This window comes from Lygodium microphyllum, chromosome 8 (genome assembly GCF_053477565.2).
Source record: "Lygodium microphyllum isolate KBCC chromosome 8, Lygodium_microphyllum_v1.1.10, whole genome shotgun sequence".
NCBI classification, from domain to species: domain Eukaryota; kingdom Viridiplantae; phylum Streptophyta; class Polypodiopsida; order Schizaeales; family Lygodiaceae; genus Lygodium; species Lygodium microphyllum.
Genome location: NC_141142.1, coordinates 40,877,406 through 40,904,759, shown reverse-complemented (window position 1 = coordinate 40,904,759; position 27,354 = coordinate 40,877,406). Strand labels below are relative to the sequence as shown.

General features: G+C 41.9%; 1 protein-coding gene across 2 annotated transcripts; it reads right to left on the bottom strand.

The window, feature by feature from the left end:
* Positions 1-933: 933 nt before the first annotated feature.
* On the bottom strand, positions 934-27,354 carry LOC148032196 (triacylglycerol lipase SDP1-like). Of its 2 annotated transcripts, XM_087682834.1 has the most exons (5): positions 26,980-27,351; positions 25,639-26,914; positions 2,475-2,618; positions 1,545-2,370; positions 934-1,380 (listed from the first exon to the last, which is right to left on the bottom strand). In XM_087682834.1, exons 2-5 carry the CDS (start codon positions 26,809-26,811, stop codon positions 1,229-1,231), a joined length of 2,295 nt encoding a protein of 764 aa, XP_087538960.1. In that variant the 5' UTR covers positions 26,812-26,914; positions 26,980-27,351; the 3' UTR covers positions 934-1,228. The 2 variants fall into 2 exon arrangements, with proteins under 2 accessions (XP_087538960.1, XP_087538959.1); XM_087682833.1 differs by having other exon boundaries at positions 25,639-27,354.

Here is a 27,354-nt window from a genome sequence, read left to right as displayed (position 1 = left end):
ACATTTTGAACATAAGAAATCAAATGCTGTATGAGAATGCTAGATAGATTTGTGTGATCATATGACTACCTCAACAAGTAACCCAACCATACTTAATTAGTGAATACATGTGTGAATTTAGATTAATAACTTTGCAAGGAGTTTATGCCAAAGATTTTAAAGCAGCAATCGTGATACTTCTGAGCATCATTGTCAAGGCATGTGAGCAAAAAAGATCATATATTCTATTTGATACGTTCATATACTTGGGACATTCTTGACTAAAAGATAATCCTGATTCTGAACAACAATGTAGGTCCAACCATTCAAGCCACAATGATAAAACAATGTAGATCCAATCATAGAAATCAAGGGAACATGAGATATGTAGTAAGATACAAATGAAAAAGTGATCCCAAGCACTAAAAATTTTCATCTTCTTATACAGCATAAAGATGCCACCACTGGATTGATGCATTAAAATTGTCATGTTCACTAAACTATGCTTCTCTCTCTCTCTCTCTCTCTCTCTCTCTCTCTCTCGATAATGGAGTGGCTACCCTCGTGGTGAAGCACTCCTTTATTGAGAGAGAGAGAGAGAGAGAGAGAGAGAGAGCTGTTTTACGAAAAAAGAGAGAGAGAGCTGTGTGACACGAACAGATGACAAATAGTTAACACCTAAAAGGATCATAGTAAAATGGTACAAAGATGACCAAGCACTGAACATAACTATGTAAATTTGGATAGTATATTTATAATTGCAAGAAACAATGTGAGAGATGGCTGTACAAACTTCCCTGTACATAATTACAATTATTGGAAATACTGTACAGGACCGCTGCAGAGGTCCAATAATTGTAAGGGATGGCTGCAGAGAAACTTCACTGTATATAGCAGGATGAACGTTATGTGAAATAATTTAGGCCACTTGTGCTATTGATCCACACAGAAGTGGAGGAAAACAATTAGTGTGATGATTATCTATGTACATCAGATTGAAGGCTTTGGATAGGTTTCAAGGTGATCCACAACATGGCACCAGTTGCTGGTCACCCCACATTTTTCCAAATATTTCAAAGATCGTGGGGATCATGTCCACAAGATCAATACTTTGGACCTGTTGCTAATTATGTTGATCTTTTGACTAGTCAGTGTTTCCGGGCAACTAGCAGCAGGATCCATGTGTCCAGTCACTCCAATATAGCCTCAGGCCAATTTGAACAGTTAAACCCTAAACTGAAACTTCTAATTAACAACCATCATTTTCAACATTGGGATCACTAACTTTGTCGATGAAGGACCCAAAAGCAACATGCGTTAACTTTCTGCAGGGTTGATTTGATTCCGCATCAGATGTTATGGTTACTCCCAGTACTTCCCTTAGACTTGCCTCAGCATCCCCTGTAATCATAGTAGATCATCACAAACAACTAAATGGGCTGCAGCATACATATACATATAATGAAAGTATGCAACAGTGACTAACAAGTAGGGATACTGAATAAAGAATTGGAAGCAGGACTGCTGTAGCAATATACTAACGAGGAGGTGAGCTTGGCAATTACCCATTTCATCGTCAGGTTCAGGTTCAGATAAATACTCATTCATCTTAAATATACTTCCACATGGGCTGTTCCCGCTATTTTTCTGAGAGACGGTTGTATTAGACTCCATCGCTTGGTAGGACTGACTTGCACAATGCTCTTGTTCTTCTGTACAGCTGACATCAGTTTCCTTCGTTGTGTGTGGTCTAGCACTGCATCCAGGTGCACTTCTTTCAACAATTTTATTGCCCCGCTTGCTAATGCCAACCTCTTTTGGCAATGCTTGCACTGCTGGGAAACAGACATCTGCCTCATCACTGCTGTCCTGAGAGCGTAAGTCGTCCTTATACAATTGAAAAATGGGTTCCCCTGCCTGCTCTTGTATAAACTGTGTTGCTGATGCAGTCCTCATCAAAGGCCCTCCTGCTCGGGTCCAAGAGTGTGCAAAATCCATGTTCTCACTCTCACTGTCACTTCCGTCATTGCAAGAAGATTTCAATCTTCTGATGGAAGGAACAGCCCAAGGTCCTCCACCATGTGGTGCTGAATCTATTATGCCTTCCTCATCTAAAGAGCCCCAAGAATTCTCACGTGCAATGACATTCCACGAAGGAATTCTTTTAGCCCCAAATGTCCGATTTGTTGCACCAGAAGCTTGTGTAGCACGTCTCTCCAAACTCCTCTTAAGTATGCATCTACGGTTGAGCTCTGCAACACACTCATCAAGCATCAATTCAATCCCACAGTTTGCCTTAATTGCAGAAAGCTTCTCCCAAGTGCATCTTCTTCCCTGGTTAACTGCTTTTTTCAGCTCCATGGGTGTTGGATTTTGTATAATTTTGGCAAACTACAGTAATACCAAGCACAAATTACAAAAGAAAGGACAAAAAATGGCATAGATCTTAAACAACTACAGCAGAGTTTTTACAGACATTGGCAATTCGTAGCAACCTGTGCAAGTGTAGCAGGCATCACAATTGTGATATCGCCTTCCCAATGTTGGGCAAATACCTTTGCAATACCACCCATAGGAAAACCCCATTCCAATATTTGATGGCATCTATGTTGCACTTCCATCTCTGATATATGAGCCAACTGCAAAAAAAGTGCAATAAAAAACGAATTAATTATGAGATCACAAAATAAAAGTGTTGTAAAATAATCCACTGTCATTTACCTCTAGACTGTAGAAACATTATGATCGGAGCAAAGTTACGACAATTTGGAACACGTCTTTCTTTCTTCTTCTTTTTTGGGGTTGGGAGAAGAAAGGGAAACGAAAAGGCGGTGCTTTCAACTAAGTAATAAAGGTGAAGCTGAGTCAAATCAGCACAAAGACTGGAGATTTTTTTTCTGTGGGGCAGGGGGGGACCAAAAGTAGGGGTGTGCATAGATGAAAACATGGGTATAGAAAATGGTGTTGGGCCATTTTGCTGATATACCTCCCTCAAGACAAAGATGGATGGAAATGATTAAGAGGGTACTACTGGCTCTCGTGACGAGGAACACTCCAAGGAAAATGATGGTGGGAACCTTCCGTGGGAGAAATCTGAGACATCAGATATTAGTTCACATGCCCTCAAAGACAATGCTTGTGCTTGTGGTGGATCTTGTATTAAGAGCTGAAAAGCACCCAGCTCCAATAAGATATTAGGATACATTAGGGCTAGTAGAGAGAGACAAAGTGTAGGAACAACATGACTAACAAATAAATGCTCAAACATAGAAACGAAATTACAATGAACAAACGAGGAACAGTGTGTGAATGAATCAACACAAAGCACCAGGAGCGGTGCCAACTGCAGCAGTTTAACAAAGGGTGAAGACTCAAAGTAGTGGGCAGAGAACAATGGTCGAAGACACTTGGAGAGGAGGACCAGCCAGTACAGAGCTGGAGGAGTCAAAAACATCACAAACAGCAGGGCAAAGTGTAAGCTAAAATTGAATCCTTTTCCAGTTGCACACAAATCAACCCTCCTATAGACCTCCAAAATCTAACCTATCCTATTGCCAATTGACTGTATTAACATCAGCAACCTTCCAGAATCACTAAGGCATGAATGCATACATCCAATGAAAACCCTAAACCTTGCTATTTTCAGAGTTGGGATCAGCAACACATCAAATCCAAATTTGAGGCTCAAATGTACAATTTTCAGTGTCATAATAGACATGCATTTGGATTCCAACCAAGGTGAGGGAATGGTGGAAATCAATTGTTCTGGAAGGATCTTCAAAACAAATCTTTCTTTGGAGGATGTTGATAGGTGCCCTCTCTAGGCGCCGTATTTCGAATGGTAATTGCTTTTTCTGGACTACCTGTGTGAAATATTCCTGTCATAGGTAACCTGGCCATTGGCCAGGGGAAGATACAATCCATGCTATCTGACATTTGAAGGGCTGTGGTGGAACCGTCCCTCTGTCCATCAGATTGGATCTTCAGCGAGGTAAAATATCCTACTCCAATGCAACCACATATGAGAATATTATTTCGTTTTCTTAGATTTTGGGGCTGTTGGCATAATTGGATCGCTTGGAGTGCTTTCATATTCGATTTTGCCTCTGAGGTTCAAAGTCATCATGCCAAGCTGAAAGGTCTTCTTCATTGGCAACTTGATCTTGTTCGGCACACTGGTTTTCTCCCTAAGGAGAATTTCGTCCCTTGGCATACGACAATCTATTCTACTCAACTACCGTGACAATGTATTTCTCATGTAATTACTAATATAATTGCCCATTATGAGAGAGAGAGAGAGAGAGAGAGAGAGAGAGCGGAGCTGAATTTGACATTTGAATAAGAGAGAATAAGAGGGAATGTTACAAAAGAGTGTATTGTGAAAGAACAAGAAAGGAGTGTGATTTGTGTGTGTGTTTTTGCTTGGGGGGATGTATTGTGGCTTGGAAGACCACATTGAAAGGGAAAGAAAAATGAAACCAGCCTTCATTTTTGCAAGGGGGTGGTGGAACCCTAAAATACACTAATTACAACAACCAATATATTCATAAAATGAATAATAAATTAAAAACTAGACACTTTCCCACTTTGGGCTAGATTTCCCTAAGGAAATTGAAACGATCCAACACCTGATTAGACCCAAAACATCAATACCCCTTGCAGTATTTCTTTTCACATTAATTCCAAAATCTTGATGTACAGCTAAGATTCACAATAGATGATAACCTTCTTATCCACCTGCATCCCAAATCATCAAGTAACTTGCGTAACGAAGCTACCTCACGTGCTACAATTGCAGCACCTCTATACTCTACCTTTGTACTAGACAAGGCAATTATCAACTATTTCTTGTTGCTCCAAGTAACAACAGCACTTCCAAAGGAGAACATAAAACCACTAGTAGATCTCCTATCTGAAATACTACCAGCCCAATCTGCATCTGTGTAACCATGCAAATCCAATGGTACACCTGCACCATAGAACAAGGCATAGTCCAATGTGGACTTGACATAGCGCAATGTGCTCCACACTGCATCCAAGAGTGGCTTCTGTGGAAGCTGCATAAACTGACTCCAACAGCAAATACTATTCCCATTGCGCTATTTGCAGTCTAATACATAGCACTTCAAAATATCTAAAATTGTGGAGTTAGCCTCCTCGGACTGACTATCATTCATAGTTGTCAAGTGCAAAAGGAACAATACGAGACGGTATAATAAAATATGGTACTAAATGGTACCTAATGATTTTATAAGGTACAATACGATATTAGTACAGAAAAAAAACAAACTTGATTTTCTTAAAACCATAAATCATTAATAGAACACATGTTTAAAGTGAAAAAAGTCATTTCATTACAAAATAAGATGAATACATGAGGGTGGCCCTCTTGATCACATGTGTTGTATGCAACATGCAATACAACTAAAGTCTAGTACATGCATGGATGATGGATCATAGTGCCATGTGGATACAATGATGGTAGATACAAAAAAGAGAGACCTATGAATCTATGCTAAGACATCACTATCATCATCATCATTATCATCATCAAAACCGTTTGAGTGCTCATCAAGAGTCTAAGGATGACTCCTAGGCGCCGATTGTGTAGGGGATGGATGTCATCATGAGACACAAGATGGGAGCTACTAGAGCCCTAGCATACATATGTCTGCAAGCCACTCGAATCACGCCCCCTCAATGTCGGAGGGAGCCGAATGCACATACCCCTACTATCACTTACTCAAACTCCTCGCCCACAAGCATGGTAACTACGAGTGTTACAAGTATCTGTTGCTATAAGCTCTTTATAGAGATCTGCAAAGATCATTTTCTCCTTATCCACCTCCTGATGTATTCTCGCAAGAGTATTGCCCATCAACTTGAATGTGTCAACATTCGCCTACACAATGCATGTAAGATTGTTAATGCTAAAGTCTAAATTGCAAAGTATAAACTTTAAAGTTTAAAACGACAAAATTACAAGTTTTAAATTTTATGATTAAGTGTTTACCTACTTTGGACTACCCAAGCTCATCAAGCCCTCATCATTGCGTCACAATAGACTAGTTGCTCTAACTGTCGTGTCCCAAGCCGATTGTGAATCTTTGTGTGAATGAGAAAATAAGCACTTCAGTTTCTCTCACATACACCCAAAAAGCAATCCCGAGTAAGGACTCTCATGGCTAAGGGCTGAAGGTTCTCCAATGCGTATCCAAAGCTTTACCACAAAATTGAGTAAGTGAAAGAAACAAAAGCTACATGCCCTCTCTGATCCGCATAGCATCCTAGCTCCTCCAGCACTGCATTGTGGTCATCCATAGGAACCACATAAGTCAAATAAGCAAGCTAGTTCAAATAGAGCTCTCTATCATTCATGACCATTGGTGACTTGTAGGCCAAATGTACCAATGCTGCAAAACCATGGATGGGCTTATGCATCCATGCCCATCTCCTCTAAAACATGTGCACATAGTGTCTCTATGATCACCGTACAAGGACGTGCCTCCACCAATGCCACTCTAAAGAAGTGAACTAGAAGGCCCATGGTCGACCTCTCACAGTCACTCATACATAACACCCTATAAAAGGGAGTTAGAACAATAACAATGGGACAAACTTTTTGCCAAAACTACACACTGAGGCACAAGCATTGTATAGCTTTGGCCTCCTCTATCTCATGCTCATTCCACTCATTCCATAGGGTGGATACCACTGTCTAACGCAAGGCACGGACCACACCTCAAAAAGGTGTTGGAGCAACCACCACAAGTAAGCAAACTGAGTTGAAAAAGGCTTCTTAAACTCAAGTATGCTATGCTCATGATACATAACAAGCACCTTTAGCTTTACCATGCAGAAGGTGACAACTCATGTAGCTTGCAGACCACCCTCTCCACCCACTTGGGCTTCCAGATATGCTCCATGAGAAAGTCCAAACAATGACTTGCCAATGAAGTCCACACAATTGTGGGAAACTCAGCCTGAACCAAATGACCCATACACCGACAATTCGATGCATTGTCGATAACAACTTGCATCACATTCAAGGGGTCCACCTACAATCACAAATTATGAGTTAGTAGCAACACTTAGAAGTTAAAGAAAGAGAAAGAGGGAGTTGAGCCTCAAAAGATTAAACTTTTAAGATTGCCTCAAAAGATTCAACTTTCTCCAATGCCACATGAGCCTCCACTCTTTATCTTCTGTTGGAGCCAGATGCGGATGTGGAGTCCCCCATCAAGCCCATGTTTCAGCATTATCCAGCCATTTGATTACTTTTCAAAATTAAATCATCCTGAAAATTAATTTTAGCCCTTCTCACCTGCCCAAAATTAAATGAGCCCATCCATAATTAAATTGGCTAGGCCATTTGCAACCTGGAGTAGTCCCCAAACTCTGTTGAGTATAGTCCCCAAACTCTGTTGAGGATATAAGGTGTAAGTTAATTTGCATTTCTCAGTTTTGTAATAAATGTTACTGCTGAAACAAGTTGTAATTAGGAAATTACCATCCATCCACGGAAGAAGGGTTGGTTTCATGGTTCCATTGCCGTGATACCACTCAATCCCTTAATTTGGTGGACCCGAGGCACCTTATTGCAAGCCAAAACTTTGTGCTAGTGCTGATTTTTACTCTCAGCTAAGAAATTACAGCAATATGTCTTCATACAGTGAGATGGACTCAAACATTGATGATGCCTCTTAGTATGAACATTCACATGGGAAAGAAAGAAATGCAATGTCTGACCTTGAACAAGGCTCAAACCATGGACAGCAAACTGAAAATGTTGTTGTTGGGTAAGATACACGACCTTTAGGATATAAGGAGGCTGATGACCAGCAAAGTGAAGAAGAATTTGATGACCAGTTCAAGAATCAGATGAGAATGGCAGCAAATCTCTTTGGTAATTTAGCAAAGGATCCTCAATTTACAAATTTTTGAATGCTTCAAAGAAGGATAGCAAAGGCAAGAAAAAGAATACGTCTTTTACGCGTTCAAGACATCTTGATCTTAACCCTTCATTTGAAGCTCTCAAAGATGCTAATGAAATAAAACAGTTGGTACCTACGGGGCAAGAAATGTAAATGCAAGGCCATCATGGAAGTGCCAATCCAATGGATTTTGGATAGCCGAGCATGCATGCTGTGATGGGGCAGCTAGGATATTTTGGTGGAAGCACAATTTTCCATACTATGGTTGGACAAGGACCATATACGCGAATGTATGGCACAAATCCCTATAGTATGCAACAACCAATGCACAGTATGCAAGGCATAGTTACCAAGAACGGGGAACGGGGGGAACATTCAAAAACGGCATAGAGAGAGAGAGAGAGAGAGAATCAAACACTGAAGTCTTAGAATCTAGAGAGATATATCATATCAACCATAATTCGTGAAATTATAGACAAGTAGGAGAGGCGCCAACCAGGCGGGAGAGGCGGGAGAGGCGAGAGGCGAGAGGCGAGAGGCGAGAGGCAGGCTTGGCAGTTGGGCAGCCAGGCAGTCGAGAGAGACGCGAGAGGCGGGAGTCGGGCCAGCTGACGCGAGGCGAGGCAAGAGTCACGATAGGCGAGCCACGACAGTAATCACGAGAGGCGGGATTCAAGCCAGCTGACGTGAGGCAAGACATGACAAGATCAACATTTTTTTTTAAATACTCTGCTCCTGGAACGGCCGTTCCAAACAGGAAACAGCCTGGAACGGGACAAGGAATGGGCTGGAACATTCCGCCAACATTTCCTGGGCTCGGACAATATATTTGAGTATGGCTGGAAATATGCAAAAACCTATGGGCTTGATGCTTAGAGCACAAAGTAACATATTTGGTACTGCATCTGCACCCTGAATGCTTATGGGGCTCAAGGAATGAATGTTGGTCATGCAAATGCTCTGTTTGGTATTGGTTTTGATGTAAATTCAGCAAATGCACCCTGTTTGCAGCAGCCAGTGTACATCAACTTGACAACCAAAGGGGCAGCAAAAGACTATGATGAGGGTGGAAAAGCAGTGAAGTTTGAGTCCTGTGATGTATAAGATAGGCTGAAAGCTTTGATTTTCATTCAACAGTTTGATGCAACCTATTCGAGGGGGAACTTCACGGAGTCCTCGAAGATTCGAAAGGCAATCACTTTCTTGAAAGGGAATGCATTACAATGGTGGTCCACTCTTTTTATGCAAGATAGAGCACCGTCAACGTGGGTACAATTCAAGCAAATGTTTGCATTAAATTGGTTGACAAGTACCTTTGAGGTGGACATCATGACAGCTTGGAATAAGTTGGATGCATAGTACGGGGGAGTTTCGGAAACGGGGGAAATGAAAACGGGAAAAACCGGAGTTTCGGAGTATCGGCCAAATTTTGAAAACAGGGAAACGGCGTTTCGGATTGTACACTAAAAAAAATATAGTAATATGTGGGTATGTAAATATATCAATGTCTACAACAACATGTATTCAAATTTCATACAAAACTTTGAGTCTTCATGTCATATGATTAAAATCACATTTGAGTCTTCATGTCACATTTCACGAGTCACGAGTCACGACTCACGAGTGAAGATTAAGGAGTCAAGAGTTAAGACTGAGGACTCAATGGTTGAAACTTAAGATAGCTTAATACAATTAATACTCAATTTTCAAAATATAAGGTAACAAAATGAATTAGAATTTATGACTCGTGAATAATCTATGATCTAAACTTTAAAGAGTAGTGAAGACTGACATTAAGAACAATGGAACAAGAATCAAGATGCATAATAAGTGGGATCAAGATACAATGATAGTAACTATGTCATGTGAATAATCTATTATCTGTCAAAACTCCAAAGTCCAGTGAGGCTATAAGTATCAACATCAATGAACAACCGACAACTCTAGTCTGGACTCTACACTGCTAAACTGACTCCTGTATATCACGAGTCACCTGGACTCTGAGGATTTGTGCACCATCTCCTCGTGGTCCCTGATCGAGAAGTTGATGAAGCAGCCTCAGTCTCATCCTCAAACTCTAGCTCTGACTCTGCCTATGATGCACGACTACGTGTGGCCCTTACTCTAACCCTCCTCTGTGCACGAGTCTCATGCACCGGTGCCGATAGCTCTTCACACAGCATGGAGTAGATATCCCGCTCCTCTTGTGGTACCTGCGAAATGTCACGCACCTTCTCTATATCAATCTTGTCAACATTCACCTATAAAGGTGAACGAGACAAAGATATATCATATGAGAGGAGATTCAATATGTTCAATGTTCAAACTTCATATATATCACAATTTACAATCCAACTTCCAAGCAAATTAGCAATGTCAAGTGTCAAGAACTCAAGGTTAAAAAGTTAATTATACATAATACTAATCATTACCAATTTACCTGTGAAGGCTCAGGGGACAGAGCGCTCCTCTCAAGAAGCCGGAGATTACAATGGCAAAACACTAAACGCTCCAATTGGGCAATTGTGAGCTTGTTTACCTTTTTGGTGTGGAAGAGGGTCCATGTGCTCCAATTTCTCTCAGCAGGCCCTGAACTACAATCTTGCGAGAGGACCCGAATGGCAATGCGTTTCTATTCAAATTTAAAAGATTGAGGTTAAGTGATTGGCAATTGCTAATATGCATGCCACAAAATCAACATTTGAGTGGGCAAAAAAAGCCTTTGATGTAAACAGAATTTCCATTAAAGCAACTTTCCAAAATAGTAACCTCCTAAATTTTAGGATTTGCCAGATTTAAATTTTGAAGAGCTTCATTATATAGATTCACCGGTTCATGATTTGTTTCTTTGATTGTGAGCATCTGGTTTCAGAACTTTCTGAAACCACTCATTATATGGGCTTTTAGCCAATGTGACTATTTGAGTGTAAAAGTCTTAGTTATCTAAGCTTTCTAGTCAATTTGACCACCCAACTAAACTTTTAATTTCTCTTGGACATCTCGTCAATTACGACCCAAGTATTTGAGATTCCACAATCTCCTTTGCTAATCCAAAAGCATCTTACTATACATACAATCAGCAAGCAATTTAGACCAATTGCCCCTTGATTTTCATCCAAGACTTGCACAAATGAACCACCAACTGGCAAAATGCTGCCCCAATTTACAATGGATGGACTGGCATCCAAAGTCCCTATCAATTCCACAAATTTCAGGTTGATTTCAATGTATGATGCCTTCTCTTGTTTGCATGAGTCCCAAGGTGGCTGTCAAACCCTAATTTCTGCAAAAAATTAGGGTTTATAGTAAAAATTATCTTGCTGTCCACCAAATCTGGCTGAGATCTATTGAGAATGGCTGAGAAGTGCTAAGATCTTTTGAGAAATTACTGAAGAAGGTGAGAGAAAGCCAAGATGAGAGAGAGAGATCTGATTTTCTTCACGAGAAAACCCTAAAATCTACATGTTACCTGCTCTAGCTCTCATTTAATGCAGTCAACTACTACTGCTAAGCACCTCCAAATGTTGTAACGTGAGCAACAATGTTGTGCTGTTGTCAGCCCTTGGAAGGTGTCTCCTTGTTGTCCCCTGCTTGCTAAGGCCCCCAGATGGCTATCTTTTGCAGCAAATTGCTATTCTCTAATCAAAAAATGAACCAACCGCTCCCTCTCTCTCTCCCCCATGCTGTAAACTAACTAAATGATTGAGACCCAGCCCCAAAAAACGTTTTCTCAATTTGCATGGGCATTTTTGCAAGTGACAGCCTTCTAAACCCATTTTTTAGTATTATCCAACCATTAAATTAATTTTCAGAATTAAATACTTCTGAGAATTAATTTCAGTCTTTCTAACCTTGCTCAAAATCAAATGTACCCATCTATAATTAAATTGGCTAGTCCATTTGCAACCTTGAGTGGTCCCCAACCTCTATTGACCCTTAGGTTGGCCTTAATTAATTAATTCATACTAGTCCCTAGTATCACACTAACACTTATTGCCCAAACAACTATCCTAGACTCAAAACTAACACCAACTGACCACGAAAACCCAGTTGCATAGCTTATCACAACTTTTACCTTTGACACCTATTGGATCCTTGATGTCCTTAACATGTTACCACGAAATAACCGCCATGTGCATCACCTTCTTGCACATTTGATTAATGACTTAATCAAATGTTATCGGCAAGATTAAAGCATCTTAAAATTTCACGTCCTCGTAACAATTCCCACATGCATCATACTAAACAACAAATGATTTCCTTAGATCTGGCAATAAAGCAAAGGATATGAAGTCATCTTTTCCTTTAACTTCTCAAATGCTGAAATTTCCACCGCTATCCACCTGAAAGGCACACCCTTCTTCTACAAAGTATGTAGTGGAGATGCAATTTCATCCAAATTGCATATATACTTCCTATAATAGCAGCATAGACCCAAAAATCTACAGATCTCACGTACATTCTTCAAAGGTAACCAACCGTGAACGTATTGCCTCAACCTTTGCAGGGTCTATACGAATACCATCAACCAACACACTATGCCCCAAAAGGTAAATCTTATGCAATAAAAATTCACTCTTATTGTCATCAATAACCAATCTATGCTTACACAGCTCATTGAACACAATGTCCAAATGCTTTCTATGCTCTGTCTCATTCTTTAAGTAGACAATCACGTTATCAAAGAAGGTGCCCACGAATCCCCTATATGGCTTGAAGATACGATCCATCGTGCGATTAAAAGTGATAGCAGCATTCGTAAGTCCAAAAGGCATGCCGCATGACAAAAAATTATGCAATCCAAAAGATGTCTTAAAAGCTGTCTCAAGCACATTCTCTGGTCTAATGCAAATCTAATGATACCCAATTTTCAAATCTATACAACTGAATATGGCTACCCTCTACAATCTATCCATAACAACATCGATTCGATAATTGGCATACATTTTCAAAAATAAAATGTAACCCTTCACTTACTTTGGCATATTTTCAACATTTTCATTATCAACCTTATCATTAGTAAAAACCAAGTACGCTGAAATGTGATTTTTTATTACTCTGAAAATAGCAACGACTGATACAACAAGGAAAGATTCCCATTTAAACTTTACATCCAAAGTATGGGTCTTGCCCTTATGCTAAATAATGATCACTTCAACGTGCAAATCAATCATTGCATGCACATGATGACACCAAAGCATACCAAGCAAAGCATCACAATCCTCCAACAGAGCAATAAAGAGCTATTCATTGTCCATATACCCTTGAATGTGCAAACGAAGTTTTCCAATGAGCGATGTAGCATGCTCTACATGGCCCTTGTATACCATACCAAGGTCCAACTCCTCCCATGGGTCCCATCTCATCCTCTCTAATGTCTAGATGGGCTGCTATGTTCATAGAGATAAACTTAGCTCATGCTCCATTATAAAAGCATGTTGATCTCTAATTTTGCCCCGTGCTCTATATAACTTAGTAGTATCATCATTGGGCTAATCACTAACAATATCTCACATCAATCCAACTCATGTTTTAGACTCCTTACCCTTGGGATCTCCCTAATTTTTCGACTTTCCAGATTGCTGCCTATTGAGACAATCCTTACCTATGTGCGCATTCTATTCACAAACAAAGCACTTATTTACAACCCTTAATTCCCTACGTTGTGCAATTGATTTCCAGACCTTTCCTGGCTGTTTAGACCTCTTTTCAAGCTGATTTTCAAATATGTCTCTTTTCTCAGCCTTTGACAACTTATTTAGCTTCTTCCCACTTTCTTGAAAATCCAAATCTTTCCCATGCAACAATGCACCAACTATAGCAGCAGTCTCTATGAGTTGAGGAATGCTAAACACGGTGGATTTAATACAAAAATCCTTGATTCCCTTAGGCAGCCCACATACATGCTTTTCCACTTGCTCATGAAGAGGAACTAGATGATAAGAAGTTATTAGGAGCGGGCACCCTAAAACTTCTTATTATACTGTTCCAAGTTCTTGCATTGCATTGCATCAAGCTTGTTCCAAGCTATTATGATGTCCATATCAAATGTACTAGTCAACCAATTTGATGCAAACATTTGCTTGAATTGTGCCCATGTTGATGGTAATGTACCTTACACTAAATTCATGGATCACCAACTACAATGCATTGCCCTTCAAGAAAGTGGCTTACCTTCCAAATCTTTGAGAACTCAGTGAAGTTGTCTCCCAAATTGGCTACATCAAACTACTGAATATGTAATAAAGGAGACCTAGGAGAGAGGAGAGAAGGGAGAGACTGCAAAGAGGAGAGAGAAAGAGAAAGAATATAAGAGAAAAAGAGAGAAAAAGACTAGCAAAGGAGTACACTAAATTCGTGGATCACCACTACAATGCATTGCCCTTCAAGAAAGTGGCTTACCTTTCAAATCTTTGAGAACTCAGTGAAGTTGTCTCCCAAATTGGCTACATCAAACTACTAAATGTGTAATAAAGGAGACCTAGGAGAGAGAAGGAGAGAAGGGAGAGACTGCAAAGAGGAGAGAGAAAGAGAGAATATAAGAGAAAAAGAGAGAGAAAGACTAGCAAAGGAGAGAGAAAGACAGGAAAAGAGAGAGAAAAAGAAGGGAAGCCATGAAAGCTGGAAGGAAGGGTAAAGGAGACTTGATTATTGATAAATTGATGCTCTAATTGGGTCTCTCAACACCTTATAAACCCCGTTAGTATAACTAGGTATTCCCATGCTAACCCATGTCCTACCCGTCTATCCCCACTCTTTTACATTCCATCCCGACCCCGAAGGTTTTTGCCTTCAAGAACAAAAAAGAGAACTTATTGATGTGGCTCACAAGAAGGGAAGGGTTGCAGAGTACTACTCTGTTCAGCATTACAAAGGAGAATATAGGTATGGGGAAGTAAAATCTCATGTGGAATTGGGACATACAAATGTGCATATGATGTATACGACATGTGCAAGTTGATAGCATATGATTTTGGCCACCAATTCTTGACAATTAGGGGCTGACAAACAGTGGACAGCATGCTGTCCAGAACAGGCCTGCTGGAGAAAACTGGTCATAACTTCCTATGGGCAGCTCCAATTGAGGCGTATGACATGTCAAAACGAAGCTCATGAAATGTACTTTCAGCCCATATAGGTGACACATGACTATCATTAATGCAGGGTAAAAACTGTTCTAAAATAGTGTGTTGTCTGCAAGTTGTCTGCAGTGCAGACAAGGGCAAATTTAGCTACTCCTCTATCAAAATTGCACCCTTGAAGTAGGGGAAGAACTGCACTGGTGAAATGCTGATCGGGGTAAGGCTTTTCCAAGACCATTCTGTGGTCAAAAGGATAATTGTGATCCAATGCATCCACTATATCATAGAAGTAATTCATGGTGTCATCTTCAAGCATTGATGATGGCACAAGATCCTCACTGACCCATACAGTAGCATGCATTGACTTGTCCATTAACTCATTGGGAACCACTATGCCAGGTAGAACTGGAGCACATGAGGTTGCAATCACTACAGCATTCACTACACCAACCCCTAGGCATTTCAGGTCCATGAGTCCCACATGTGTGGCTACTATTGGGCATTCAAAGTTAAGGGCCTTGGGCTGATGGGGCACCTGCTCATGAAGCTGCAATGAGATACTCTCATCATGGCATCGTTCGTGAGAAGCATCATGTTGCTCATAAGGATGGACATGCTGCTCATAGTAGTGATCGAGTGGCTGATGATATCGATCACTCCGTTGCTGATGATGTTGTTGCTCCCCATGTACATGCTCGTATACATTTGCATAATGTTGCCCATATACATAAGACTGTCTAGATGGTTGTCCATGTATGTGACTAAAATGTAGCTCATAAGAACATACATAGTCATCAGATGCATGCTGCTACTCAAAATATGCACAATCATCATATACATGCTGACCATAAATAGGCACATGATGCTGCCTTTGCATATCCAAACCATGCCAATGATCATAGCACCCATAATGTCCATGAGAATGCCCATGCTGCTGCTCATAATCATGCTGATTCGTCCTCTTAATAGTAGCCATTTGAGCAACTTGAGTCGTAAGGGCTGCAAGTTTGTCATTGATTGCCATGGTTTGCATGTTGGTGACTAAGATGGTTGAGATCACTCGGTCCAACTTAGACATGAGCCGACTCTGTTGCTCAATTAGTTGGTTGTGGCTCGCAGCTAAGAGAGCTTCTTGTCACTGTAGAGTAGCATTCAATGCATTCATTTGGGAATGCCAAGAGTGAGAAAAAAGGAACTGGAACTAGGAGCCATGACTAACTTTATCTAGTAGGTGCTCACTACTGATCACCAACTCATGGACCTCTCAGATACTCATAACAATGTGCTTCAATGTCTGTGTGTTCTTGCTTCTTATTCTTACCTTTGATGCATTAAAGCTTGCTGAATTAATCCCTCAAGTACTACATGACACCTTGCTGCAATGTATGCAAATTCTTTTTCCACAATTCTTGCTAGGTGTATAGAATGAAAGTACTAGCACAGCAAGTCCAGCACTCGTAGTTCAGCATTCAAGTGCTCCAATAGGAGTGGTTCACCCTAGGCATTCAGGCTGGGTGCAGTATCTCCAGTACACTATGCAAACAATAACCCAATTCTGCAAGATTCACTTGCTAATAAAACAACTACTCCAACTGTCACAGCCATAGTTGGCGCCATAAATGTAGATTCTGCTGCTCATTGCTGTCCTATCAACGCTGCACATGCTTTTATTTTTATAGCCTGCACAGCCCAATTGCAATAGAGTAGGACATGAGATCAGATCTTTGTCTGCTGTTGCTTCAGAACCCAGAGATGAGCATAAGCACAAAATCTCTGAGAGAGAGAAGAGATGAAATCTCCCAAATCTCACATCAGGCACAATAATCCCCCAAACATGGATGGCTTGAGAACTTAGATGCTAGGGATACCCTCAAGATGAACTGCAATCAAAGCCTGCCTTCCAGTTTAGCACCTGCCTATTCCTCCACAAATCAGGATAAAAGGTCCCAAAAGACTTCAATGCACATACAAGCTCATAAGCTACCAGCATACTTTGTTCAATCAGAAGCAATTGGAAAGAAGCAAGCTGCTGTGAGAGATCAGATTCCTCTTGAAAAGCATGTTTCTATAGATTATTCAAAGCTGAGACCTGTTTGTCTGACAATGAATTTGCACCAAAAGAACTTCAATACATTTCTTCACTTTCTGTCCTACAAGACCAGGCCCCATTGTTGTAAATGCAAGAACAACAGTTGATGTTGGCCTCTCTCACCCCACCAGTAGCAAACTTGCTATTAAAGTTTGGGAGGAATTTACTTCGAGAACTACAGAAGTGACCCAAATGCACCTGGATCTACACTAGTCCAGGCTTCTTACAGTCCTGGCTCACAGGAAAGGCAGTCCCAACAAAATCTCAAGTTAGCACTTGGCCAAGTCAATGCTGTAAAGGATCAAGAGGAATGCATGTTTATTGTTGTCACTTATGAAGGGTAGGTTGTACATCCACTTCTGTGTTGATTTCCTTGCGTGTGGGTCACTTTTCCCAAACTAGTGCAAGAGTCTGGACCGCTATCTTGCCTGCCAAAACAGTATTCAATACAGTGACCAGCCTATCATATTGACTGGGTATTCTACTCTGAATAAGTTACTGGGACAAGAAGTCTGTAGCCCCTAGAGGCAGTGTATTGTTCAGATAGCTTTTTATGGCCATTATAGCAGCAGATATATTCGAATAGTTACTGATATCACTACTAGAGATGTAGAAGCATTCGGCAGGACCAGGGTGATCCAAACACCCAAATTATGTGGAAGACAAGTCCCGTACATCCAAGTCATTGTGTAGCAAGTCGTGGCAGCAAATGTTTTGGCCAACTGTGCTGCATCAGTGTTTGAGGTACATCCGCCCCAAGGATAAGCCCGTCCAATTTCAGGGCTTCACAGGCCGCTTTGACATCATTTACTTGTTGCGTAAATGGTTCTTTGTTCTTCATCCTAGTAAATCATAACCACCTTGGTTGAGATGGAGTTTAAGCACATCTGGGCAAAAAGCTGTCAGTACCAGGCTGTCACAGTACCACCAACAAATCCCAACAAGACACTCTTAGGATTGTTGTGACTTCAATGCATCATACAAGCCTGCAATGATATTGTGGCCACCAAGAGATTGGTGCCCAGAAAAAGAAAAAAAAACAGCCCAACTCTGAGCTTGGAGAGGATACTCTAGCTTTATCATCATGGACATGTTGTCCCAGCAGTTGCCGTACATAAGGGGAAAATATCTACTGATAGCCTGGGCATCAGGGGGGTTTGCAGTTGTAGTTGGATCTCTGTGCACTAACGATGCACATGTGCCCAGGCACCTGCCACTGCTAATTCAGTGGTCTCCACTGCAGTACGGGCACAAATGCTCCCATGCAAAGTTTTCCTGAAGCCTCTCAAGGGCAACAGGTACCCACTCAGAACTGAAATCCATCTGTGATTACTACTAAGACCAAACCTATATCTTCTGCTTTTGGGCCTTTATACCAGATGTTGTGTTGCATAGCAGAACCAAAACGCCTGCAGAAGCTGCTCATTACACCAGCTCCTCCGGATGGGATTCATCTCTCATGTTTGAGATTGCTTGTATGACGTTAGGGTCGTTGCAGCAGTGAAAACTTCGCACAATCATCATAGCAGGCATTACTGTGCAGGAACCAAGTTCTTCGACAGTGGCTGCACCGAATCCTCCGCAGGCTGACCTTGCAAGTCAGAGTCAAGAAAGCACTTGCCAAATCTCATTCCTGCCGTCACATGAAGGGGCTAGCATAAACCTGTTTATCATTGATAAGCATGCCATTCACTTTCTCTATCGCAGTCTGAGCCGCTTCCTCGTGTTCAAACTGAGCAAACCCATAACTTTAGAAACCCAGAGGCATGAATTCTGAAGGTGTTCTGCTTGTGGGACTATAAATTACTGCCCTAGGGCGACTGGAGGGGTCCTTCTTTTCTGCGATCTCCGCCTTGGGCCTTTTTGAGCTCCCTCTCTCCCGTCTTGCACTCCTTGTACCTGGGACAGCAGGCCGGAAGAAGAGCTCCCTCTCTCTCGGTCAGCAAAGATGATTGACGCTGATGTTACTAACAGTGGCCTACAAGGTCCAGTAATGCGGCCATCTTCACACCATTGTTGTGTTCCCTACCTGCCCCCTTTTTCACTATGGGACTCTCACACAGCAACCATTATGTCTGACTGGAGCCAGCACGAATCTCTCTGAGAATGTCTCCCACATGGTTGAACTGAGCCACCTCAAGAGGGTGCTTGAATGATAGAGCAAAGCACAAGGAAGTTTTTTCTCAAGATGTTGCAAATCTTTTGGAGCAAGGAATGAGAGATATAATCGAAAGAGAGACCATGGCAATCTGAAGCTAGCTTGAGGGAAGAAGAGGAAGGTCTTTCTTGAAAAGTAGCAGTAGTTTTACTCTTCTCTAACTCCTGTGAGTCAACTTCAACCAGGAACCCCTAAATTTTTACCTCAAAATTTGTGATGAGCTACTAAATTTGACTTGAGTGCCTCCAATTTGGCCATAGCTCTGCGCGATCTCCAAGAAAGGCTGCCAGCACCATATGGTACCCCATCACTGCTTCTTACAGCTCTTGTCCCTGCTGTACCTGTTTGATTTTTTTTTTTGTAAAATAGAACTGGATGTGAGAAAAGAGAAAGAACAAAGGACCAAATACCTATGCTCTAATACCAACTGTAATGAAGGAGACCTAGGAGAGAGGAGAGAAGGGAGAGACTGCAAAGAGGAGAGAGAAAGAGGAAAAAGATGAGAGAAGAAGAGAGAAGAAGAGAGGCTTTTTCACAATCTACTCCACTGAGAGTCTGTGACTGTTCCCCAGCCTTGGCTCATCCTGAGCCTCCTCCTTCCGCATCCTCTTCCACTCAAGTTCAAGAGGCCCCTTCTGGGTGCTTTCTGGCTTCTCCCGAGCCCCAAATACCTTCTTCGACACGACTGGCAATGCTTCCTTCGTCATCAGATGCTTCGCAGTCCGTGAGCCATGAGTGGTTGGATTCTCTTTCTCTCTTAGACTGGGATTCAAAGAAGGATTTTCTTACTTTGCCCTTAGGGGCTTCTAGCTCTTCTTCGGCTTCAAAGGGGGCTCCTACTTCTACTCCTTCCAATTTAGAGAGGGACCCTATGTGCCATGAAGTTCTTCACACACCACCACCTTTCACTTTCAAGGAGTGGCTCTCCTTTGAGCAATCATTTCCTCTACTCATACCCAAGATCTAGAGGATCTACCTAGATCGGGGCCCTTGGGTCTTCAACAGCAACTTGGTGGCTAGGCCTTCGTATTCCTTCCAACATGGAGTCATGGAGCTAGTGGCTTCTCTCCCAAGGTTGAGTTTTGAGTTCTACAGCTCATCCAATCTCCTAGCTATCTTCAAAGGTCTCCTTTCAAGTGGTATTCTCAGATTGCAAGGTGGATCTCCTTCGTCCCCTGGTCAGCATGGAGCCAACTCCCGAGATCGAGTATGGGCATATCCTTATGGTTCTCAACACCACACAAAGTCCGACATTCCTCCTATACATTGCATGTTTTCATCATCTTTCTACTAGGGCACTTGGGCGAGTGAACAATTTTCCCATGAGGGACATTGTCCAAGTGGCACATGCTACATGAGCATTCTTCAGCATGTAACATTGCATCTCCACCTCACTCTTCTCTTGTTCCCCTTTTTGGGCCTAAGAGGAGGTGTTGAGAAACCCTTCACCCGCAGTTTGCATTTCTGCGTTTCTGTGTTTTGCGTTTAGGGTTGCAGCCCCAAAAAGGGGCACCACCCTAGACTGATTGTGCCTATTTATAGGCCACTCATTCATTCCTCACGGATGATCCTTCAGTCCATCACTGCCACTCTCTTAGTCAATCTTCTGACACTCTCTCTCTTCCATCTCTCTCTCTCCTCTCCTACCACCATCTCCACACTCTCTTGGCGCCAGTCTTCATCTCCAGTTGGCTACGTTTATGGTGGCAGTGTGCTCCTCTTCAACTGACTTCCATCCTCTATTGTTGGCGATAGCATCTTTTGTGCTCCTACACCTTGCGTTTAGAGTCCACACTCTCTTGGCATCAACATTCACCCTATCTAGTGTCATCCTCCACCCTTCTAGCGGCTCCACCTTCTTGCCTTTGTCTGCCAGGGAGGTTCCTCACCATCTGGCATCTCTCTCCAGAAGGCGTCACCTTCATCAGAGGCAGTTGCACCTTGTGTTTGGTTCTTGGCTGCTTCCTACCTTTCTGACATCACTCCACAGCTGGTGTTTCACTCCCAAATACTGTCTTTATCTGTGTTTTCAGTATCTGGCTCATCCTCACCACCTGACGTCACTCCCAACAGTTGGCGTCACCTCATCAGGCTTGCGTTTACAGACGGAGGCTTCATCGACTATCTCCCTGCTCGTAGGTATCACTCTTCATCCCTATGTTCATAGATTCAGAGACTCCTCACCCTTCGACGACAATCTCCCTTCTCTAGGCGACACCTCCTTATCTTGTGTTTGCAGACTCAAAGGCTTCTTCAGCAGTCTTCCTGCACTCCAGGGTTTCCTTTGTGCTACGGCACCCTTGTATCAGATTCATTTCATCAGCATGATTCATCTTTCATCATCTTCTGTGTTACTTTTCTCTCTCAATGTTTGTCGTACACACTGTGTTTTCCCTCGCAAACCCTATTGTCTCTCTAGGCACTTAGTCATTTTGACAGATTCGCAATTGGCTTAGCACACGACAGTTAGAGCGGCTAGTCTATTGTTGCATTAACTTGCATGATGAGGGCTATGATGAGCATGGGTAGTCCGAAGTAGGTAAAGCCTAAACACTTAACCATAAAATTTAAAAATTTGTTGTTTTAAACTTTGAAGTTTATACTTCACAATTTAGACCTTAGCATTTACAATCTTATGTGTATTGTGTAGGTGAATGTTGATACATTCAAGTTGACGGGCAACACTCTTCCGAATGTATATCAAGAGGTGAACAAGGATATGATTTTTGCAGAGCTCTATAGAGAGCTTAGAGCAGCAAATACTCGTGACACTCGCAATCAACGTGCTCATGGGCAAGTAGTTCGAGTAGGTGGTAGTAGAGGCATGGTCATTCGACGCCTCCAGCATTGAGGAGGAGTAGTTCAAGTGGGTTGCAAACATATGTAAGGCGGGGCTCTAGTAGCTCACATCCTGTGCCACATGATATCCCCCCCTTGCCTATACAACAGCCACCTAGGGAGCCATCATTTGATGATGATGGTAACCTCATCAGTGAGGATAAGTATGAGCGTGTTTCATCATCTAATGTCGAGGAGTCATCTTCAAACTCTCTTAAAGAGCACTCAAACAATTCTAATGATGATGATGATAATGATAGTGATGCCTCATTATAGATTCATAGGTCTCTCTCTTTTTTATATCTACCATCATTGTATCCACAAGCATGATGCCACTATGATGTATCATCCATGGAACATCATCTGTGTATGTACTAGATTGTAGTTGTATCGCATGTTGTGCGTAGCCCATGTGACCGCGATGGTCACCCTCATATATTCATCTTATTTTGTAAATGAAATGGCTATTTTTACTTTAAACATATGTTCTATCATTTAAGGATTTATGGCGTTTTTTTTTAATCATGTTAAATTTTTTTGTCATACTAATATTGTACCCCGTACCTTGTAAAATCATAAGGTATCATTTTGTACCGTATTTTATCGTATTGTATCATATCGTACCTTTCATACCTGACAACTATGGACAAGCTATACCAACTATCTGTGGATATCGGTGATGAAGGAAAACACAAAAGTATGTGGGTATGGTGGTAAGGCGGTGAAAGGACTACCGATGGAAACAACTCCAAATCCGCTCAGGGATATCTACACAATGAGATGCAAAGAGCAATGCTACATGATGAGACTGCACATGTAGTAGGTGCCACTTGGATAATGTTCCTCATGGGAAAATTGTTCACTTGCCCAAGCACCCTTTTACAAAGATGATGTTGATCATGCACTGCAAAGGGGAGGTACAATAAGGAAGAGACTGATGTCGAGAACAAATACCGAAACCTGTAGAATACCATGAAAGGGTAGGAACCCCCTCTAAACCATGCCGAAGAAGAGAAACCCGATGTCAATCTTTGTGTGGTACCAAGAATCATGATGAATTTGATGATGAAGGAAGATCTAACACCCCTTATCTAGAATAGCCAAAGGAGAATCAACCATCTAAATATGCAAAAGAAAAAATCCCAAGATAGCAGTCCATCATGCAAATAGACCGAATGGATATAGGAGGAGAACTTGACCCTCCCCAACTGGAAGAACAAGAAAAAGTCAACGACCAAGGCAATTAGGAGATGTACCCATACTCGATCTCCGGAGAGGGCTCCAATGCTGACCAAGTGTCGTATTTACGGACGGATGAAACTCAACCTCAGGAGATGGCTCCTATGCTTGTCAAGAATGTGGAGGCACAACCACTAAGGTAGTAGTCCACCTATCATGAAAAAATAACTAGAAGTGTAGAAAATGAGCATGAGGGATTTTGGCTTAGTCCAAATTATTGAGCTACCTGAGCATTTGGTTAAGGCCACCCCACTCTCTTCTTCTATGGCCATCTAGTCTTGCGGATTGTCTAAAAGTGGTCCTACTCACCATAATGAAATTGACTAATAAAATCATTTTCATGTAAAGTTAAGTCACAAGTGAGTTGTCTAAACTCAAACACATAAATTAACAATGGACACAATCCTTACTATACATTTTGAAGCTTGGTTTCAACCACTCTCTCTATGTCTGCTTATCAAAAGCACCAAAGAATTCTCATACAAAGACTTTACGATCATAGAATAGCAATGATTCTCTCTCGAGCAAACCAAGAGAGGGTTGTATCTAAGAGGAGTGAGCCAATAAGACCAACTTAGAAAGCATATGCTAGCATAATATATTTCATGGGGTGTGCAAGTAGATTATTACCTCAACATTTGGATATATCAACTTTACATGGGTACCATGGTTCAACCTACCCGACCTGCATTAATGGCCTCATTTATGGTTGCCGAACCTAATCATTATTTTTCTTCTTTTCTATCTATTTATAGTCTAACTCTCCACCATGTCTTGATAGTTTGATACATGCATATTGTATCTTGCTAAAGAAAGAGAGACTCAGAGCACTTTGCTGGTTGCCCATAATCCATGTATAGAGTGTGTTGCCATATGGATTCATTTGCTACCATTGGTCCACATTTCTCTAACATCATCATCAAGATCTCGTTCAGGCTGCATATGAATGAATAACCACACTTGCTGAAAAAGCCTCTAAACTTTGAGCTTGCCCCATCAAATTTTTCCAATAGACTCACTTTTGGCTCCTTATTTTATTGTAAAAGGTTGATGGATGATGTTGCTTGGCTTTGGCTCCTAATGGTTTCACGCCATTCTTGGACTTGATGTTGGAGCTCTTTCACAATTGGACTTAGCAACCTAGCATTGCTTTCAACATAGCTCTTGTAGCTATTGTTGTATGCTTTGCAAGGTGGCAACTATACCTTCCAAACATTGTCTCCACCACTCTACTTGCAACCTAGCATTGCTTTCAACATAGCTCTTGTAGCTATTGTTGTATGCTTTGCAAGGTAGCAACTATACCTTCCAAACATTGTCTCCACCACAACTAGGCAAGACAAAAGTGAGGGTCTTGTCCAACTATTATGAGCACGACAAGAACTTGATAATAATGAGAATTATAGCTTGCAAACATCATATAAAAATACAAGATGATGACTTAATGGAGAATTGATATAATGAGATCCAATAAAAGACTCTATTTTTTTTACAAGATTGACATACAAGAATGAGATACAAGGCAAGACTTGGATACAGGACAAGATTGGAGTATGAGACATGAATTGGAAGAGGGCTTACCTTGTAGAAGCCTCACAATTGGTCTTGGACAGACTAAAGGGCTTATAATGTAAGACCCCTATTTACAATAATCAGTAGGAAGCTTTTAGGCAAGTGCCAGCATAAGCAATGTTGTAAGCCTTGATGTCATCAGTAATGCCATAGCATTGTTGACATGAGCACATACATAAGCTAGCTTCTAGAGACTTCTTCAAAGAAGCTGGGTCATTAGGTTCCATAAAAGTTTAGTTTGCACCTGCATGATTAAGTTGGTAAATTTGCAAGTTCAATTTGCCCCTGTATGATTGCTTTGCAATATCAGCACCACATTGATTGACGTTCTTAACCCAAACCAATATACTCTCTGAAGATCATTTGTGATTGTCATCCTTTTGTACTTTTTTAAACACGATCTTTGTGCTGAAGCTGACTTCATAATACAATGCTCTCACCGTCATTACATGTCATGTTACTTGGTCAATGTGACAACAATTTAATACCACATATGCATATTTTCATAGAAAGGAATGTGAACATAGTGCATAACCTTTCTGGACAGTTCATGTGATGTTGTGGAGAAACATTATGAACGTAAGAGAACTACCTCCTTGCCAAAGAGTCATCATTGAAGCAAAAACTTTGTGGTTTCTTGAACCATACGTTGGTGTGCACATTTATGTATATCAACAGGAAAGGAGAAACATGAACATGTATGTCAGTCACCAGATGTGTGTTGGACAATGAAAAAATCGAGAATACCTTTGCAGCAAAATCTCCTCCATAGGTCCCAATTATGTCTTTCAATCTCAGCAGAGGAGTTAGGTGAGGATTTGCTTGGCTAACAACAAAGTGATTTACATTAAAAAGCTCTGTAAGCTGAACCATGGGCAAATCACTTTCCAAACTGCCATCTCTCCAATGCCGAACACCAACACGCTGATCTTCTGATCCTACCTGTACTGGTGAGTGGTATGGTACCAGCTGACCATGTCTGTCCTTTGCCATCAGTTCTTGGGCCTCATAAAGACCAGGAAAAGCACATGATGCAGTCACAGCACTCCATATAACAACATGAGGTGATGTCAAGTAGTTTAAACATCGAGGAGGCTCGTGTTTTCTTGGGGAAGACACTGAAATGCCAAGAACCCTACCAGTTGTGTCAAAAGCTTCTTGAAATGTCATATTGTGGGTCAGATCCCTCAACATGTGCTGCAATTGGCGAATCTCAAGCAGTGCTCCATTAGTAAAAAGTCTACTAACAATGTTGAAGATGCCTCCGAGCTGATCAAACAACTCTAAGGCAGGCAGGTTGTCCCCAAAAAAACTTTGCAGATCTGACCAGGTGCGAGTGGCAATCAATGAGCAAACAATAGAACCAACACTTGCCCCAGCAATAACACGTGGAAGAAGTCCGTGTTCAATTAATGTTCGAACAACCCCAGCATGGAATGCACCTAAAGCCCCTCCTCCACTCAACAGAAGTGCAGTTCTTCCAAAGGCATGTCTTGTCTCCCTGATAAAAGCCAATTTGTCTTCTATTTGCAAATCTTCATAGTCAGAATCACAAATGGCTCTGAGGTGATAGCGAACTTCATCAATGTAATCTTGGATAACTTCAGGAACCTGAAATCGTCCCATGTGCAGCTCTGGGTTGCACATATTGCCAAGGTTGCGAACCAAGTCAGTCCTGAGGGAGAACAGCATATCCTGCACAATACCTTCCTTGCGTCGTACCCGAAGCTCTTGAAGCTTCGTCCTAACCAAAGCCTCATCGTACAAAGCTGCATCCTTCTGACGTCCGCATTCCTTCTGACTCATTCGAGCAGCATGAGCCCATTCATCGTATGTGCAAGCGTTGCTCATTATCTTTTTCCAGAACTGTCTGCGGTATGCGATGTGCACTTTGGCAGCGACCATCCTTGAAGCGGCCATCCTCCTGACAAGGAGGGCTAAAGCTATGACACAGACGAGAATCACCTGAGGGCTTCTGAGGCTCGGAACGAAGCGCCGCAGACATGCGAGACGCCCTGTCGATCTGCGAACAGAAGCACGGGCAATTGAAAGAAGCTCCGTGAGGGATTTGGAGGTAAGCAAACTTACAGCAATCAGGCGCCCGGCTGTGGAGCTAGGACCGATAGGGAAAGTCGCAACGGCGACCTCATCGGAGGCCTCCATCTGGTGGCTCGCCCTTTCTGGTGGACCTTCTAGGCGTAGCAGGGGTGATGGCGATTGGAGCAGTGGCAAAGGTTGGCCATGGGACGCAGATCGCGTCGAGCGATGCAAGAGGTGAGCTCAATTATCTGCATGCATCAACCTCCCTGGGCAGTGCGCACTGAGACGAACGAGAGAGATAGAGAGGGGGGAGGAGGGGAGGGGAGGGAGAGAGAGAGAGAGAGAGAGAGAGAGAGTTTGAATCATTAGGGAAACAAAGAGATTGAACGCATGCTGACAAGGTGTTCTAAGGGTGCGTTCACA